This window comes from Eptesicus fuscus, chromosome 4 (assembly GCF_027574615.1).
Source record: "Eptesicus fuscus isolate TK198812 chromosome 4, DD_ASM_mEF_20220401, whole genome shotgun sequence".
Taxonomy (NCBI): Eukaryota; Metazoa; Chordata; class Mammalia; order Chiroptera; family Vespertilionidae; genus Eptesicus; species Eptesicus fuscus.
In genome coordinates this window covers 13,819,511-13,837,351 of record NC_072476.1, presented here as the reverse complement: position 1 = coordinate 13,837,351, position 17,841 = coordinate 13,819,511, and the positions used below count along the sequence as shown (strand labels likewise).

At 57.7% G+C, this 17,841-nt stretch overlaps 3 protein-coding genes across 5 annotated transcripts in view; 2 read left to right on the top strand and 1 right to left on the bottom strand.

The window, feature by feature from the left end:
* The window catches only part of PAM16 (presequence translocase associated motor 16), a 13,459-nt gene extending 12,921 nt beyond the window's left edge, over positions 1–538 (top strand). Inside the window, exon 5 of the mRNA XM_028145650.2 lies at positions 171–538. Within this exon, the coding sequence (XP_028001451.1) occupies positions 171–203 (33 nt within the window). The 3' untranslated portion in view covers positions 204–538. The remainder of the gene's footprint in view (positions 1–170) is intronic.
* The window catches only part of GLIS2 (GLIS family zinc finger 2), a 20,723-nt gene extending 2,882 nt beyond the window's left edge, over positions 1–17,841 (bottom strand). Inside the window, exons 1-6 of one of the 2 annotated variants that reach the window (XM_028145648.2) lie at positions 17,680–17,841; positions 2,842–3,063; positions 1,833–2,005; positions 1,313–1,489; positions 1,099–1,232; positions 896–1,017 (exon numbers count right to left, since the gene is read on the bottom strand). In XM_028145648.2, the coding sequence (XP_028001449.2) occupies positions 896–1,017; positions 1,099–1,232; positions 1,313–1,489; positions 1,833–2,005; positions 2,842–3,013 (778 nt within the window). In that variant the 5' untranslated portion in view covers positions 3,014–3,063; positions 17,680–17,841. The remainder of the gene's footprint in view (positions 1–895; positions 1,018–1,098; positions 1,233–1,312; positions 1,490–1,832; positions 2,006–2,841; positions 3,064–17,679) is intronic. The other variant, XM_008141644.3, reaches the window with a different exon arrangement.
* TFAP4 (transcription factor AP-4) overlaps positions 1,119–17,841 on the top strand; it is a 61,096-nt gene continuing 44,373 nt past the window's right edge. For both annotated transcript variants that reach the window (XM_054714677.1, XM_054714676.1), the window contains exons 1-2: positions 1,119–1,178; positions 5,084–5,213. The gene's annotated coding sequence lies outside the window, so the exon portion shown is untranslated. The remainder of the gene's footprint in view (positions 1,179–5,083; positions 5,214–17,841) is intronic.

Genomic DNA, 17,841 nt, shown 5'->3' with positions numbered 1-17,841 from the left:
TGAAAGTACAGACTCTCACTTGAGGGGCGGTGTCCTCAGCAATTGGCATGAGATGTGACGCCAGGTAGGGGCAGCAAGGCACAGCCACTGAAAAGCCAGCCTGGTTACCCTCAGAACCCCTGTGCACTGATTGTGTGCCCTTGGCCTTAGTGCTGTGCTTCAAATTGCAGGTGACAGCAGCCACGTCAATAGGAGAACGATGAACCTGATTACAGTCTTCCATAAAGCCCCTACTAGAGGCAAGCCCACAGTGAGCACTGCATGAATGCCGACTGCCCTTTATGCAGCCTTTACTCAGAATGGCTCCAGATTTACTAAACGTCTGCTCCCTCACTGACCAGGATGGAGCCACGTGAGGCTACGGGCCTTTGAAGTGTGGCCACTCCAAATTGAGATGTGCTGTGAGTGTAAAATACATACCAGATTCTGCAGACTTCAAACGAAATGAAGATTTTCAGTGTCTCATAGATATATTTTTAATTTTGAAATAATACTTTGGACATAATTGGGTTCCAGAAAATATATGATTATAGTTCATTTCACCTATTTCTTTGTACTTTAATGCAGCAATTAGGAAATTTAAAATCAGATGTGTGGCCCTGTTGGCCAGTGCTGGCCCTACTGTGTGCTGGGTTATGGTGAGGAGCAAAGCAGACATATTGAGTGCAATCACAGGTGACTTGAGTCAAATAATCTTACAAACAACAATGCTGAGTGTGGCGGGAAGACCTGTCTGTGCTCCAGTTTATTGAGGGTCTCACCTACAGGAGAGGCTTCCCCCAGCAAGTGGAGCTCGAAAAAGGACCAGTCAACAATGGGATGCATCCCTGTCTCTTGGGTGCCCATGGATGGTCAGGTGCCTGCCCAGCTGCTACCCTCCAGCACCCCCTCTCACCTGTATGTGACCGGTTGTGGATTTTCAGGTTCTCCAGGCGGGAGAAGCTCTTGCTACAGGTGGGGCAGCGGTGCGGCTTCTCATTGGTGTGTGTGCGGATATGGATGAGCATCTTGTACCTGCTCCAGAGAGGGCATAGAGCACAGCTCAGCTCAATGGACACCCTCGCCCCCTCCCTCCTGCCAGCTCTTGCCCTTCCTCACCTGGCATTGAAGCCTCGACCGTGACGGGCACAGCCTTCCCAGTGGCAGCAGTACCCCGCATCCTTCTCTGGCTTGACATGGTAATCATTAACATGATCCACCAAATCTTGCAGGAGCTCGAAGAGCTGGTTACACTGCGGGGCCAGGGAGGGTTCTGAGCCCATGTGAGGCCACCTGCCCCAGGCCCTACCCACTCTTCCTGGCCCCCACTCACCTTGGCCCAACGACAAACCAGCTGCTTGGGTAGGGGTAGCTCTGGTGAGAGGCACTTGTCCTTTGGGGGGGTGAGGAAGGAGGAAGCAGGCAGATGCAGGGCTCCCCCTGAGCCCAGAGGCAGGAAGAACTGGAAGGAGCTGGGGACACTGTCCAGGTAGCGCAGCGGCTGGAAATCCTGGGAGAGGGCGAGGGGCAGAGGTGGTCAGTGCCCCATGGGGCCAGCAGGCCCAGACCCCTTCTGTCTCCTATAGCAAGTTGAGTTGTCCCCACAATATGTCCTAGTCCTAACCCCCGGTACCTGTGTGTGTGACCTCATTTGAAAATAAGATCTTTGTAGATGTGATCAAGTTAGAAGTGTGGTCTAGACAGGGTGGGAGGGAGGGTTCCTAAATCCAGTGACCAGTCTTCATAAGAGAAAGAAGGAGATTTGGATAGAGACACACATAGAGGGAAAGAGGCCATGTGACAACAGACAGAGATTGGAGTGATGTAGTTCAAAACCCACACCTCTTCCTTACCGGGGCAGTAGGGACTGTGGGCAGGTCACCGTTGCCTTGGCGCTCGGGGGACAGCGAGCTGCTGCCATTGGGGGAGTCCAGTCCTGATGATGGTGACAAGCTGAGGTCTACCAGTGGGGCCCCTGAAAAGCGTCCCTCCACCTTCTCAGGGAACTTGGGGTTCAGTAGAAAGCCTAAAAGAGAAGCACAATTCAGGGGTGCTGGAGTCAGGAGTCCTGGTGGGCTAGGCCCTCCCACCTCTGAATCCTAAGCCATGACCCTGGAAGCAAACCCCAGGCATGCCGCACCCCCTGACCACCTGGGACCCCAAGTATCTGAGCAACAGCCTATATAACAGACAAATGTGATCTTGGCCATCATGAGAGCTCGGCCATCAGTTGACATGAAAAGTGGGAAGTATCCATTTTGCAGATAGAATGATCTGGTACACAGAGTGAGCAACTGACTAGGAATGTGAAGCTAGGAGCTTCCCATCACCCGTCTGCCTCAGTGCTCCCCTCTAAAACGAGAGGTTTGGGCTAGGTTACTTCTAGAGCCTTCAAGCTCAGAAGGGGTAGATGTGGTTTTCAGGAGCACCAGAGGCAGAGCAGAAGGCCTGGGCCCGAAGCATCCTGAGAAACTTGCTGGACTAGGTGCCCAATCTCTACTGACCTGCTGGCCACCCACACTGCCTCAAAGCCCAGGAGTTGGGTCTCAGGGCCTTTTGTTACCACATAGAAACTCTGCTTCCCATTATCAGCTACTCCAACTCCTCCCAGAGACCTCAACTTGAATCCTGACTCTGCTGTCCCAGCTTTATAAACTATGCAGGTAACTTCCTTCCTCATGGGGACAATGTGACCTCCAAAGATAAACTGCTGGAAGGATGAATGGCAGAGTGTGGGGAGCACTCTAAGCCAGAAGCTGTGAGGGCCTGCAGTTATGTCCTGGTGGGCACACCTTGGACATTCTTTCTATTGCCACAGTTCCATCAGGGCCCACAGACCATGGCCCTGACCCGGTGCAGTACCTGAGGGCGGGGAGCCCGGGGAGCATGGAGTGGGGCTATCATCCACCAGGCCAAGCTCCCTGTGCAGAGCTCGGTGCCGGACCACACTCAGCGTCCTCTCCCGCTTTTCTCTCGCCGCCCGGAGCTTGGTGATGCTCAGCTTCAGGTCAAGCGGCTCGTCCAAGGAGTGCATAGTGATGGGGGCTGGGGCTGGAGGTGGCAAGCTGGTATTCAGGCAAGAACCTAGGGGAGGACAGGAGCTGTGCTGTGACACTGTGATCCCAAGTCCTCCTTGGGCTACATTCATTAAAGCCCACAGGAGAGGGAGGCAGTGTGTGTGTAGGTGTGTGAAGGCTGTCTCCCCAGGTAGGGAGACCTGAGTGGCCTGGCCAGCAGGTATCATAAAGAGAGCCAACCATCTACTCAGATCTTCCATGTCCACTTCCCACAAGTCTTTTCTGGTAGGCAAAACTCAAAGAGTCCATTTTGCCATAAAACTGAGTTTTAGAGACCCTGCCTCAGGTCACAGAGCTAGGAAGTGGTAGAGCTACCATATTCAAGGTCAGATCTCCCAAGAAATAACCAGCCAAGTCCCAAAGGTCATTTCTGACTGAGTGGCAAGCCATGCCTGAAGCACATGCCTGGTTTGAGCCGAAAGACCCAAAACCAGGCCTGAGGAGCCACAGGTGTTCTCCACGGTGGCCACGAGAGGTCCGCAGCTACTGACTGCTGAGGGCCCATTGTGCCGGGCCCATTGGGATCTGTGGTCAGCTCTAGGGGAACAAAGCTGAGAGATGGCTGGAGCAAAGCCTGGCCCCAAGGGATGGGGGTGCAGACAGGTGGCACTGCCTCACAGGTGAGATAGAAGAGGTGCCCATAGGCACAGGGAGCCAGAGAGCTCTGGGCCGCCACTAGGGGGCAGCTGGGGGCTGTGGCCCAGCCAGGCCAGCCAGGGGCAGGGTTGGAAGGAAGGGGACCAGCAGTCTGGTGCTTAGTAAAATATATGCATTCATATATATATATATATGATGACATTCTTTTATTATGAGTTCTCATGCTGGAATTTTCACCATTTTCTTAGAATGTCTCTGTGATATAATTTTCTTCACATAAAAATGACACAAAAGCAAGGTCAACTCTTCATTCCAAATTAAAACTTCTTACAGAGGCAATCTTTTCACACGTGGGGAAACAGTGACAGTGTTTCCTTGCATTTGTTAATTGAGATGATTACTCCCTGAAAATCTATCTGCTAAACAAGCCAACACTGAGATACTGTATCCCTGCCATTCACTGAATCCAGGTTTTCACAATTTAATACAGAATAATCCCATAAGCACCATGTGGTAAGAGTCTTTGCATATTTTGTTTGGTGTGTCTCCTTGGGGGCCAGTGTTGCCTACAGATGCCTACAGAGCTGTGTGGTGCTCTCTCCTCGGAGCAGGACAGGGGAGGACAGCCCCCACATCCCCACTCGTTTTCTCCAGGTCAAGGCCCTCAGCAACTTGAAACAGTCTTCACCTCGCTCCAAGCCCCGGCTCATCTGTTTCCTAGGACAAGCTCCGCTTTTTTGTTGTTGTTAATCCTCACCCAAGGATACTTTTTTCCCATTGATTTTTAAAAAATATATATATATACTTTTATTGATTTCGGAGAGGAAGGGACAGGGAGAGATACATCAATGATGAGAGAGAATCACCGACTGGCTGCCTCCTGCACACCCCCCACTGGGGATCGAGCCCGCAACCCTGGGCATGTGCCCTGGCCAGAATCGAATCTGGGACCCTTCAGTCCACAGGCCGACACTCTATCCACTGAGCCAAACCAGCCAGGGCTTCCCATTGATTTTTATAGAGAGTGGAAGGGAGGGAGGGAAGTGGAAAGTGAGAGAAACATTAATGTGAGAGAGACACATCGATTGGTTGCCTCCTACACTCGCCCATTCGGAATTGGACCTGCAACCAGTTAGATGCCCTTGACTGGGAATTGAACCCAAGACCCTTCAGTGAGCGGGCCGGCCCTCTAAGCACTTAGCAACACCGGCCAGGGCTAGGCCAAGCTCCACTTTTGCTAAGACCCTCCAAGCACGCAGAGAACTTAGGACCCTCAGCTTCTGGGGACACATACAAAGGCCCACCAGCACATACTAATATTAGAGCCTCTAAGCCTAGGGAAGGGGATTGTATTATCAGAGCACCGTTGGCTGCTATTGGCCAAAGGACCCAGGTCTGTGATTTGACTTGTTCCTGTTAAACTCCAACAGGTAAGAGCCAGCAGATCTGTTTGGATTTGCCCCCCAGGCCATGCGTAGGCCAGGAGCTCCCAGCCATGCAAGGGGGGCTGGGACCAGACTGCCTCCCTGCCCTTCAGGAGCCCCAGTTCCAGGCGGGCAGGTGAGTGAATGACAGTGATGGGTAGCCATGAGCCCCCTCCACTCTCCTTCTGGATGGGGGAGGAGCTGCCCTCTGCCTAACCCACCCCCTAGTCATGTCAGTTTGTCTGTGTGTCTGCCTGTCCCTCCACCTGTTTATTTTTAGACACAGGCCCCTTCCAACCTCCCTGAAGCTCCTCTGTGTTAGGAGCCTGGAAAGAGAGGAAGGAAGTAAATATTTATGCTGATTAAGAATTCAGGAGCCAGGAAGGGCTGGTGGCCTGGTCCTTGGCTGGCCTGGGGCCACAGGCCTCCCCAAAGCCTCCACTTCCCACCCCCAATCCCCAACCCAACCTGGCAGAGAAGGGGACCTTGACGGCAGAATAGTTCGGAAATGAGAATTCAAAGTGACACTGACTCTCATTGGTGTCGTCGTACAAGCAACATCCTTTGGCACTTGCCCCACTGCCCTCCTCCCAGACCAGAGGGGGACCAGGGAGGAGCCCTGAGCCCTGGGTCACCTTGTTCTGAAGACCTGAAGGAGATACTGCCTCAATCCATCCAGAACCAGGGAGGGCCCGAAAAGGAACCTGTCCCCCAGGGTGGGGCCCAAGGTGGGAGGGGGTACCCCTGGCCCCGACTACTGCCCTTGGGTTTTGCCCTGGGTTTCATTCTGATGGGAGCCAGAGCCCAGCCTAGAGGCCCAGCCTCTCCACTCCTGGAAAAGGAGGAAGGCGCCGCCCCCAACGCCACAGTCCCAGCAACCCCATCTCCAGGCTGGCCTCACCCCAATTTCCCTCGCAATGGGGGCCCCACTCCAAGGGGAAGACGCCTGTGACCCACTCCTTGGCCAACCTCAGTGTCCTCTTTCGCCCCCATCCCCCAGCCACCAGCCAGCGGCCAGTTCTGGGCTCGAGCTCTTCTCTTTGTTCCTGGGCTGGGTGAAGGGGGGCGGGTGAGAGCCAGTTATGCTCTCGGGAGGCTGAGGGGACAACCCGGCTTGAAACCCTGGGACTGGCGCTGTGATAACCCGCAGAGGCCAGCCAGCCATCACCGATTTAATGCTCACGACGACCAGGGAGGTGGGGAGGATGGAGACGCTCAAAAGGGCAGCTGTCTTGCTCTGAGGGTGCAGGCAAGTTTCTTAACCAGTGGTGGGGCCCGCAATAGGCGGGGGCCACGAGTTTCCACCCCGGTTCGGGCACTCAGTAGGCACCCCGTGGGTGCAGCGTGGAGTCCCCTGGGAACCTGGCTTGATGATGTGACTCCGCTCTGCTGGTGCGGGGTTGTGGGGCTCCGTGTGGGCGGGATGCTGGGCGGGGAGGCAACGCAGAGGTGGTCACGCTGCCTGCCGGGTGCTGCACAGCAACTCCAGCTGCGAAAGGAACTAATTAGAGTGGAGGGAGCTGAGGGAGCGTGGGGCGGTGTGGGGACCACCGAAGTGGTGGGGGCGGGCAGGGGTCATCTGGGGGTGGGCCACGCTGGCCCTCGGGCCCGCCCCTCCCCCTGCCCCACCGCACCCTCCCAGCCGGCTGCGCCTAGACAATGGCTGCTATTGTGTGTTGCCTGTGGCCCAGCAACCGGCCTCAGCTGCTGGGCCCACCAAGACCCGCCCTCCCATACCCCTGCCCTACCTGGCAGGTCCCCCCAACACTTCTCCCCTCCACAGGCGAAGCACTACATGGGGAAACTGAGGGTGGATGGTATACAGAATGGGGGATCAACATCCATTAAATACCTACCCTTCGTGTACTGTTTGTCCATGAATTCTCTGGACCCTAGCAAATCCCTACTGTGAGTAGATGTAGTCATTTCCCATCATAAAGATGGGGAAACTGAGGCTCGAGGTCACCAGGCTAATAGGTGCAGGCTGGAATCTGCTCTGCATCAAGCCCCTCCTTGCCTGCTTGGGGGAGGAGTGTAGGTGGAGGGGCTCTGCACAGCCACCCCAGAAGCACTCTCGGTCTCCTTGGCAGAAGCAGAGAGCGGGTGGGGTCCTCTGTAGCTGAGGGCTCTCCTCACAGTAGCAGAGTCAGATCCCTGACCACAGCGAACCAGTGTTGTCAAAGGCAACATGAGGAACACCCCTATTCTCAGAGTAGCCCTGAAACTGCCCTTTGGTCAGCCATGGCTCGTCCAGCTGAGGACTTACAGACAACTCCAAGATGCAACTCTCAGAAGCCCATGTGGCTTTCTTTTTTTTTAATGGAGACATTTTCTTTTTAAAAAATATATTTTATTGATTTTTTACAGAGAGGAAGGGAGAGGGATAGAGAGGTAGAAACATCGATGAGAGAGAAACATCAACCAGCTGCCTCCTGCACACCTCCTGCTGGGGATGTGCGCGCAACCAAGGTACATGCCCTTGACCAGAATCAAACCTGGGACCTTTCAGTCCTCAGGCCGATGCTCTATCCACTGAGCCAAACCAGTTAGGGCCCCATGTGGCTTTCTTGATATAGACTGGAAAGAAGAAGCAAGTCCCTGGCCTCCCTTGTGTTCCATGGGTGGCCCGTGTCTGGTGACTTGCACCAATACTGCCAACATGCTGGTCGTACAAATGGAGAAACTGAGGCCCAGAGAGAGAGAGAGAGAGACCACTGCCCCAGGTCACACAGTGGGTGGCAAGCCCAGGATTGGAAACCATGGGTGAATATTACAGGATAACAGTATCAACAGCCAGCTGTTGATAGTTGGGGAACGTGCTAGCACCTGTTCAGGCAGGTGCTCTTTCATCCCCATTTTTCAGATGCAAAAACAGAGGCTCAGGGAGATTAAATAATCTGTCCAGGGTCACACAGCTTGTCTGTGGCAGAGCTGGGTTTTAAGCCAGGTGAGTCCAGAAACTGTGTTCCCCATTAGCTTCACCTTCCTGTGCCAGTGGATGTGGGGAGAAGCAGGCAAAAGGCTCCAGCTTGGCACCCTCTCCCTGCCTAGGGGTTTGCCTGAGGTAGCTGCAGAGCCTAGGAGGGGCAGAAGGCAGTGGGTGGGCGCTGGAGAGGCCGGCTGGGGGTGGCCACAGGGAAGCTTGGAGAGCTGCAGGCAGATATGCTGCCAAAGCAAAGGGCCCACAACCCTGCATTCCTGAGAACCACTGCAGCTCCACCCTGCTCTGGCTAAGAGTTCCACCATCCATGGCAGCCAAGCAGCAGGGGCTAGGGACAGGGGCAGGCCTCATCCTCTCCTGGTCCCCTTTCCTGACGAGGCAGCAGAGCATACCTAGGCTCTAAGTATGGGGTAGACCACCTGGGTCTCCAACATGGTTCTGCCACTTCCTACCCATGTGACTTAAGGAAAGTCACCTCAGGGTCCTCATCTCTAAAGTGAGATAGTAATAATAACCACTCCAATTGGGTTTTGGGGAGAAATCAATGCAATGATGCAGTCAATGATTACTTAGTGTTTCCCACTGGTATGCGACATCCAGCACCTCGAACAGTACTGGGTGCATAGTAGGTACTTAATCGGACTTACTGAATGAACTGTCACCATAGCTGAGTTCTCCAGCCTTTGGCCAGTCTAGAGTTGTGAGGGCAGCTGAGGAGAGGATTGGCCCTCCCCGCTGTTCCCACAGACACCGTAGTCTCACACTGGGAGCATGTGGGCTTCGGTGTAGGGTGTAACTGAACAAGTGTGTGCCCCTCAGAGAGCCTCAGGCCTCCGCTGTCCTGTGGAATGGCCACAGCAGACCGTAGTCACCTTCCAGAGACTTGACTGCTTCAAAGAAAGAACACTGGGAGGCCCTGGAGAGGTTCCGAGCAGCCCTGGAAGGAGCAGGCCTCCTCCCAGGATGAAGGGGAGGGGCTTATCCTGAGGCCTCTGCCCAGCAGGTCCCAGGAGAGGGGCCAGGGCAGGCAGCATTTCCTGGAAGAGCACGGGGTTTGACTTCCCTGGGAACCTCTTGCTCCCAAGACAGGCCACTCCCCCATCACCAGAGGGGTGCTCAGCCAGGACCCTGGGCCTTCCCAGATCCTCTGGGAGCGCAGACCTCACCCTGGTGAGAGTGCAAGCACCCCCAGGTGAACCAGCCAAGGCCAGGCGCTCTGCTCTGCGCTATGGGGGCCCCGGAAAAGGCCCCAGCTGGCAGCACCTGCGCAGGCATGTTTAGACAGTGCTACCCAGAGCCGGGCTCCCTGGTTCCAGTCCTCTATGCCTCCACCCCTGGCTGTGGGGCCTCAGATGGCTCCCTGTAGCCCCCTCCGAGCACTGGTTTCCTCCACCGTCACAGGTACCACAATCACAGGCACAGTCGGGGCACCCTGCAGGACTTGCCTGGCTGGGTGCCTGGCACACAGGAGGTGCCAGCAACTGGTAGCCCTGAGGATTCTTGTTCCTGCCCCATGCAGTAACTTGGCCTGCCAAAGTCACCCAGATAGTTCAGGCAGCACGGAAGCTGGAAGGCATGCAGCTGGCTCCCCTAACGCTTGTGCTCCCCAGATGTACTTCCTTCTCCAACATTAGCAGGGTGACACCGGCTGGGGGCAGCAGCTCACACATGGGCCCTAGACGGCAGATGAACACTCACACAGATGTGTGTGCCCATCCAGCTGCAGGGTCCAGCCTGGCACAGAGGTCTCCTTTGGGCCTGGTGGCTCTAGGCGCCCTAGTGCAGCCCCCGCCCCTTGCCGCCTGCCTGCCTGCAGCCACCTTTGCACAACTATGTCTGGTATTTTCCTGTCTGCCCAGCTTCGGGGGGAGGTGGTATGTGGGGCTATGAGCACTGCCTGCACCTGGGCCTCAGCCAGAGGGGAGCCCGCCAAGCAGCCCCCACACCAGCCCGCCCACACACCCACTGGTCAGCAGGCTGGGAGGGAAGGGCGGGGCCCAGGCTGCCCAAATCCCTGGGAGGGGCCAGCACTGGGGAGCCAGACAGGACACACACCCAGCAAGGCCTAGACATTGGAAGCCCAGGCCCTGCCAGTCAGCACTGCCATTCTCAGAGGCAGCAGGGCACTCCTCCAGGGCTCTCTGGGGCCAGCAAAGGTGTTGGTCAGTGTCCCACAGGACATGGATGGGCACCCACAACACCCCGCGACATACAGGTCCGCATATGTGTTACACCTGTGCACATACAGGAGACACACAGGACAAGGCAGGTAACCAGTGTCAGAGTGTTAGGCTATGGTAGTGAGCAGAGATGAGGCCTGTGGCTTACCCCTCCCATCACCAAAGGATGGGCACCAGGCCCACGGAACAGCACCTGCCAAGTCCCAGCGGGAGGGGAGCTGGGCAGGACAGGCTCCGGACTTTGGCCTGTCCCTCCCAGCCTCATTTACCCCCTCACTCAGTTATGCATTCCAACACCAGGCCCTCCACTCAGTTCTGGAGAATGAAGGGCATCCAGACTTCAGTGGGGGAACCGCTGGCAACAGAAAAACAATATTAGGGGTGAGTTGCTCCTGCCAAGTGTGGGGGGGAGCAGATCCGAGTTGGCCACGTGGACATGGGGTAAAGCAAGAGAGAGCATTGGGTCCTAACAAGTTCTGCAGGCTACAATGGCCAGCATGCCTCCCACTCACCATCTCCATTCATCCTCACCACCTTGCCAATTAGGTGCTATTCTCCCCATCGTCCAGATGAGGACACGCTGAGGCTCAGGGCAGTTCAGTCACCTGCCAAGGTCACAGAGCTGTAAGTAGCACAGTTGGGATTCACCTCCAGGTCCAAAGCCCACACTCTAGGTCCAATGCTGCAGAGGCCAGGAGTGTGGCCTCAACTAACCCACAAGGAAGCTGTCTATCATTCAGCAGTAGAGGAGGCTCAAGGGTGAGGCTAGGCCAGGACCTGGGGGCACTGGGAAGCCATGGAGTATCCTACACAGAAAGTGCCATCATCCTTTCCAGCCCAGAATCTCTTGTCCCCTCAGTACCTCCTTTCTCAAGATTCCCTGCCGCCATGAGCTTGGGGCCCATCTCTTAAGTGCCAGCTCCTGTTTTACAATCTTCCCTGTCCCCAAAATCTCCTCCAGCTGCCACTCCCCTTCGACCCCCTACTTCAGCAAGTCTTCCCTGATTCAGCCTCTTGCAGCTGAACATGAGCTGTTCTTCCAGGTGCCTGAGAGCGGAGCAGAGGCCCTGGCTCTGTCCCCACACTGCCAAGGCAGCATCCCTGGCCCTGTGTGGCCCTGTGCTGCATGTGACACTCACCCTGGGTCAGGGTCCTCACTAATAGATCACTAATGCCACAATGTCACCAGTGCTGGAGCATGCCCTGAGTGCCCAGCCCCGCACATAGTGTCATATTCATTGCCCGGCCCCCCTCCGGCACCTGGCATTCAGAGCCTCTTTCCAAGAAGGGAGGCTTAGGGCAGGTAGGGATATCTCTGGGGCCCAGGCAGCTCTGAGCCTTCTGGGGGTGCTGAAAAGTAGGCGGCCTCATGGAGCAGACCACTGCCCCCTCTTTCACAGCCCCCCACAGCCCACTCCTTCCACCAACATGAACTGGACATTGATGCAAAGTGCTGGGGCTCAGAGCCAGAAACCAGGCCTGCCCCAGTGTGATGTGGGCCAGGTTCTGGGCCTCAGTTTCCCCATCCAAGAAAAGAGGAGCTGGCCTAGAATAGGACTGGAGCTCAAGCGTCCTGACCATGCTCCTAACAGCACCATTGCCCTTCACTTTCCCTGGTACTTGGTCCTCAGTACATGTTTGCTGAGTGAATGGATCTATCTGGTGCCACCAGCCAGGTGAGGTGGGCAGGTATGGAGGGACTTACAGCCCAAAGAAGGAAGTAGCTTGTCCAAGGTCAAGGTGAGAGGCAGGGCCTGGACACAGATTCTTCCTCCTCCCCTGGAGCAGGGCTAGGGCGGGGCAGCCAGAATCGCCCTGGTCAGTTGGGATGACCAGAAGGACCCAGTTTCACCAGCTTCATCTCCTGCCACTCCCACCCAACAGTGGCTCAGGGCCTACCCCAGAACAGCTGGACAAGACCAGGCCCAGCAGGGACTCTAACACAAACTCTGGCTCCACCCCATGCCCTTCTTACCAGCCACCCCACCCTCCCCTGCTTGTCCACTCCAGGCAGCAAAGCAAGTCCAGAAGCCAGGGGGCAGCCTCCAAGCCCAAAAGGAAACATCATGCGAGGCCTGGCTTACTTCAGGCTCTTGGGGCCCAGGGTCCATAAGACCATGCAGGGTGACCACTAGGTGTTCTGAGGTGGTTCTGGGGGCTCGGCCTGGAAGAGGGTGGGGCTGGTAGGCAGACAGCCAGCAGTACTGGGGTGGGGGTACTTTAAAACAGGCAGAACAATGGAGGGCTCCGTAGCCTGGGGGGAGGGGGACATCACAGCTGGGGTTAGTCAGCCTGGAAGGGTGGGGGTGGGTTTGGGGGGTTCTGGATGCAGGAGGAAGTGGACCAGAAGAGAAATGGCAGGCTGGTACTTCCCAGCAAGACCCAGGTGGATATGGGAATAAGGGAGGGAGGCTTTATCCAGACACAGCTGTCCTCCATGTCAAGCCCAAGCAGTGGATAGGAGGGCAGGAGTGGAGCTGGGGGGATTCCCAGGCTGAATTGACATTTCAGAGGACAGGGCCAGAGAGCCCTAGGCTCCAGTCCCCCTCTCTGTCCCTCCCTAAGTGACCCCAGGCAAAGCCCTCAAATCTCTGAGCCTATTTCCCCCCCACTCGTGCCCACAGGCAGCCTCCTTACTCCCAGGGTCCCAGTGGGGCGCTGGCCTGTGAGCACACTGTGCTAATGGTGGAGACCCTCTGTCAGCCGGCAGACTTGTTTTCCCGGAGGCACCCAGGGCTGACTCAAGCAGCTCAGCAATCTCCTGGGGCTTCCGCAGGCTCCCCACCCGCCTTGGCCATGACTGGAAGAGGGGGCCAGAGGCTGGGTCTGAGTCCCCTCCCCAGACAGCCATCTGCCAAGGCAGTAGTACATGTGCACACATAACCCACTCAAATGTCAGGTGACTTCTTAGGCAGTGAAGTCAAAGGGCCTGAGGAGATCCCAGCCAACCCCCAGTTATGGCCTGGAAGATTCTCATTCCCTTACCATCTCCCACCAGAGAGGTGGCATCTGGAACAGATGGGGAAGCCCTCCTACCTATCATCCCCCCTCGCCCCCCCGCCCCCCGCCCTGCCATTATACTTCCCAGCTCTGTGCTCCCAGGCTCCGCGCAGCCTGGCCACCAGTTAACCAGAACTCTCCATCCCATCTTGGAGGGGGCATGGAAGGCCAGTGCTCCCCCCATCAAGATGCCCAGAGCCGGGGCCTCTCCTATGCCCAGCTTGTAGAAACATCCCAGTCAGGATGGTCAGACAACTGGGGCTCCCTGGAGACCAGCTGTGCGGAAGCTCTCAGAGCTCCCTGGAAGAGTACCAGAGCTGGGAGAGAAAAAAGGGCCAGGGACCCTGGCAGATCTGGGCCAGGCCTCACGTCTCTCATGGGCAGGTCTGGAGTAGAGGCCAGGAGGATCAGCGCAGGGAAAGGATAGATGCTTGGGGCCCAGTGTGCACAGCGGCTGGGGCCACTTCGGGCTCCCCTCAGAAGGGTCCCTTTTCACTCCAGGCTGGGAAACTGGCCATCAGACACCACCACTGCAGCCATAGCAGACCCCCAGGAACTTGGACCGCCCCCCCCCCTCCCCCAATGCCCACGTGCCCTTTTCCATCCTGAGCTTCAGTTTCCTCATTTTTCTAATAGGGATCAACGGAACTCTCTCACAAGGTTAAGATGTCAATGCCTGCAGAGTTCATGGGGCCATTGGAAGGCGCTGTGGATTTTTTCAGGGAGTTGTTACCAGGCGGTCCACCCAAGCTGCTTTATCCCTGACCCACTTCTCCCCCACCCCCTCCCTGGGGACCTAAGATGCCGTTTTTATTAGTTGCAGAGACAGCAGAGGTTTACGGGGTTACATGGGAGCCAGGAGAGAAACCTGTGCCCCTCAAAGAGACCCCTAACTCCCCCAGCAAGTCCTTCTTTGTCCTAGCATCAAAGCAGTTGCCTCAATCCTGGCTGATCAGCAAAGCACTGGAGGTCCTGGTTGACAACGGGAGTCCCTGCCTAGCCACACCTGATTTGGAATTCTCCAGGTGTGAGCGGAGGCATCCACCGGAGAATCCCTGGGCAGATGTGTCCCAAGGACCTTGAAGGAGCTGTGGTCCCCCACACTCAGGTCCCCCACACTTGGTGGGCAAGGTTGGATGTGTGGGCATTCTCAGAGAAGTGAACCTTTAGACACATGTCTGGGCCTCAGCCTCTCTCTAGAGCCCTTTCACAGACCCTGGAGGGGGAAACAACTCAGGCCCTGGAGGCGGTGGGGGGATCCACATCTTTCTGGCTGGCCCCAAAGAGCCCCTCACCAGCTAGCGGTGTTCCCCACCTCTAAGAAGGGCACTTGTCTGGGGGAAGGGAGGATCGCTCAGTACCTTCCAGGGCTCACTCCTCTGACTTAGTCATCTGTGTGAAATGTACAATGACAATAATAGCCCTGAATAGAGGAAGGATTCTCTCAGCCTCAGAAAAGGCAACCCCACTCTTCATCCTCCCATTCCACCTGGCTCAGGCCTCTCCACTACACTCCCAATTTCCCACTTGCATAAGAGGCCTCTTCCGCTTGCCTCCCCTGGGGCTCAGGAACCTGGGAAGCATACCCCACTGGAGGAAAGCGGTAGGAGCAGGAGTCTTCCCTGCCCTGTCCAGCCCCTCCCCCTGCCCGACATCAGGGGCCCACCCCAAGCACCTTCCAAAGAGCTCAACTGCAGGCCCCACTCCCCACATCTGGTCACCCAGCCACAGCTTTCACCCCCCTCCCTCATCCTGGGATTGCCCCAAACTCTGCCCCGCACCCGCACCCGCCCCCTTGCCTAAGTGGGAAATTGGATGGAAAACCCACATGGGAAAATATCAGGAAAACACATTCTTCCTTCTATACCACAGCTCAGACCCTGGGAGGATTAGGTGGCAGAAGACACTCCCACTGCCCAGGGCCAAGGCCAGGCCAGGGAAGGAAGGGAGAGAACAGTGAGGGCCCCATAGTGGGGCTGAGAGGGATCTAGGCCCCCCCAAACAAGCCCTAGGAGGGGACCTGGAGAGCTTTGTCCCCTTCGAATCAGCTCAGCCTCTCACCCTCCATGGGCACTCCCAGGGAGGCAGCCAGGGGAGCCCAGGCAGGAGAAGACATGGCTGTGGCTACCCATTTGCAGCTGGGCTTTTAGAAACAACAAAAGCTTTGGGGAGGGGGGGGGGAACGGGACGTGGTTCACACGATTGTTTAAAATGAGGTTTTTGGATGTCTGTGGCATCCAGTTATTCATACTGGCTCCACCCACGGACAATTGAGAGTTGGCTTTTGTTGGCCTTACCCCTCTCTCAACATGCCTCCGCCCCCCAAGTCTTCTCATGGACTCTGGAGCTCAGGAAGCTCACCTTGTCTGACCCTTGGTTTGACAGATGAGGAAACTGAGACCCAGAAGGGGAGGAGCCTGGCTCAAACACCTCTGGGAGTTGGTGGCCCAGCCAGGACTCAGTTCCAGAATGTCAGACTTCTAGGTGGGGGCTTTTCCCACTCACCCTCCAGGCTGTGGCCCAGCTCCGGCATATCCCCCAAAGTCACTAACCCCAAAACCAGTGGTGCCTAGAAGTGGGGTGACTCACTGTCTGGCTTCCTGGTGTTCCCCCTCCCCATCAGTGAGGGAGGAACTGGCAGGTGTCCCTATGTAGAGAGCCAGGAGCAGGGAGAGGCCCCCCAGGGGGCCTGTGCCAGGGTCACTCAGAGGGCGAAGAGCCCCAGCTGGAGGGATTTAACACCAAAGGTTAAAGGTCACAGACAGGGAATGGTGGGCAGGCATGGGGGGGGGGGGGTCAGAGGGTCAGCACTAATGGCAGCTCCGGAAAGGAGGGGGAGGAGAAGGGGCTGAGGAAAACAGGGCTGCTTCCAAGAGGTCCTCAACCCCCATAAATGGTGGCCCAAATCCCTGGCCACTGTCTCCTGCTTGGTGGGCTACAAACAGTGCCAAGCTGAGCTGGGAGTGGGCTGTGAAATGAGCTGGGCCGAAGCTCAGAAAGGGGTGTCCTAGAAGGGGCCCCCAGGTGCAGCCCCTCCCCCAATACAGGCCAAGACCAGCTGGGAGGCCCAGCTGTGGCCCAGAGGGGAGAAGGAGGAGCGGAGAGGGGGAAGGCTCCGAGGTCATGGGGAGGGATGTATGGGCTGGGCTGGAACAGCTGTGGCACTGTGGCACTGGTGGGGCTGGGGGAGGGCTGGGTGGGTGGGCAGACTGAAGGAGCCCGTTTCCTCTTCCCTGAGTCTGGGGGCTGAGGAGGCCCTGGAGGAAACACGGGGGAGCAGAGCGTCTTCCCTAGCTGTCTGTTAAGCCCCACCTTCTCTCCAGGCATGTGGGACCCTTGGGATGGCTGTCTCCCACGACCACAGCTAGGTCCTGTCCCTGGTCCAGACCAAGAATCGCAGCAGCCCAAGCCGTGGCCAGGTCCAGGTCCAGGGCTGGCCTGGCTGCCCCTTCAGTGTCAAGCGTTCCCTTCAGAGCCAAGATCCTGGGCTGAGATGGCTGGGGGCCCACGGCTCCTCCCAGGATCCCTTCCCGCTTCCCAGGCCCCTGGGCAGGGCTGGGTAGCTCGCTGCAACCATAGCGGCCCTTGGGGGGGTGGGCGCGGGACAGGCCAGGCAGGCCCTCCTGGACAAGCGACAGGCGGCATGCTGCCCTGCTGTGGCCTGAGTACCCGGCTGGGCAGGGCAGTGTGCCAAGGCCTCCAGGTGCCAGCCTGGATTCCAGCCCCATCCCAGGGGGACAGGGGGAGCAGGGCACAGGCATTTCCCTCTCTCCAGATGCACCTGCCTCGCCCCCTCCAGACCTTTCCTCAGGAGGGTTAGGTACCCCTGCCCTCCCCACTCTACCAGGCCCTCTGCTTGCACCGAGACAGCAGGGGTTGGAACAAGCGCTGGACAGGACTCTAGCTCCTAGTCCAAACGCGGCAGCACCCCCTTCCTGAGCCTCAGGGACGCCTCCCTCCCCTGCCCACGGAAGGGTCGGGTCTAACCGGGGTCAGAGACTTTCGGGGACAGGGAAGAGACACCTTTCAAACCCAGTTTTAGAAACAGCCCCGACGCAGCCGTTAAAAGGGGAGGCTGCCCAGCACCCCCAGACAACTTCTTGCCCAGGCCTGAGGGGGGGGGGGGGGGGGCTCCCACCCCGCAGCGCGCCCCCACTGCGGCCGCCCAACTTCCCCGCCGAAGTTTGCTACTGCCCCGGGTCCGGCCCCGGCTCGGCCCGGCCGCAGGACGGACGGAGGGCAGCGGGAAGAGCAAGACAGAGAGACCAAAGGACGGAGTCGGGGAGCCGGCGAGAGAGGGAGCGCGCAAGCCAGCGAGCGAGGGAGCGAGCGCAGGGGCCCCGGCGAGGGCTCACAATGGCCCGGGGCGAGGCGCGGACGCGGTAGGGGGAGGCGACCCTCCAGCCCTGCAGCCCCCGCACGACAAGCCGGACCCCCGCCCGCTCCCCGTCCCCACGATGCGACGCCAGGGGGCTTCCTACCTCGGCGGCGGGGCGGTAGGCTCCCGGCTGCGGGCTCCGGCGGTCGGGGCGGCGGGGAGTGAGCGGGGGAGGGGCCGGAGCGGGCGGGGGCCGGGACGCGAGGCTCACCGGGCGCGGGCTCCCCTGGCACGGCCGCCCGGCACCCGGCCGCTCCGCCACATC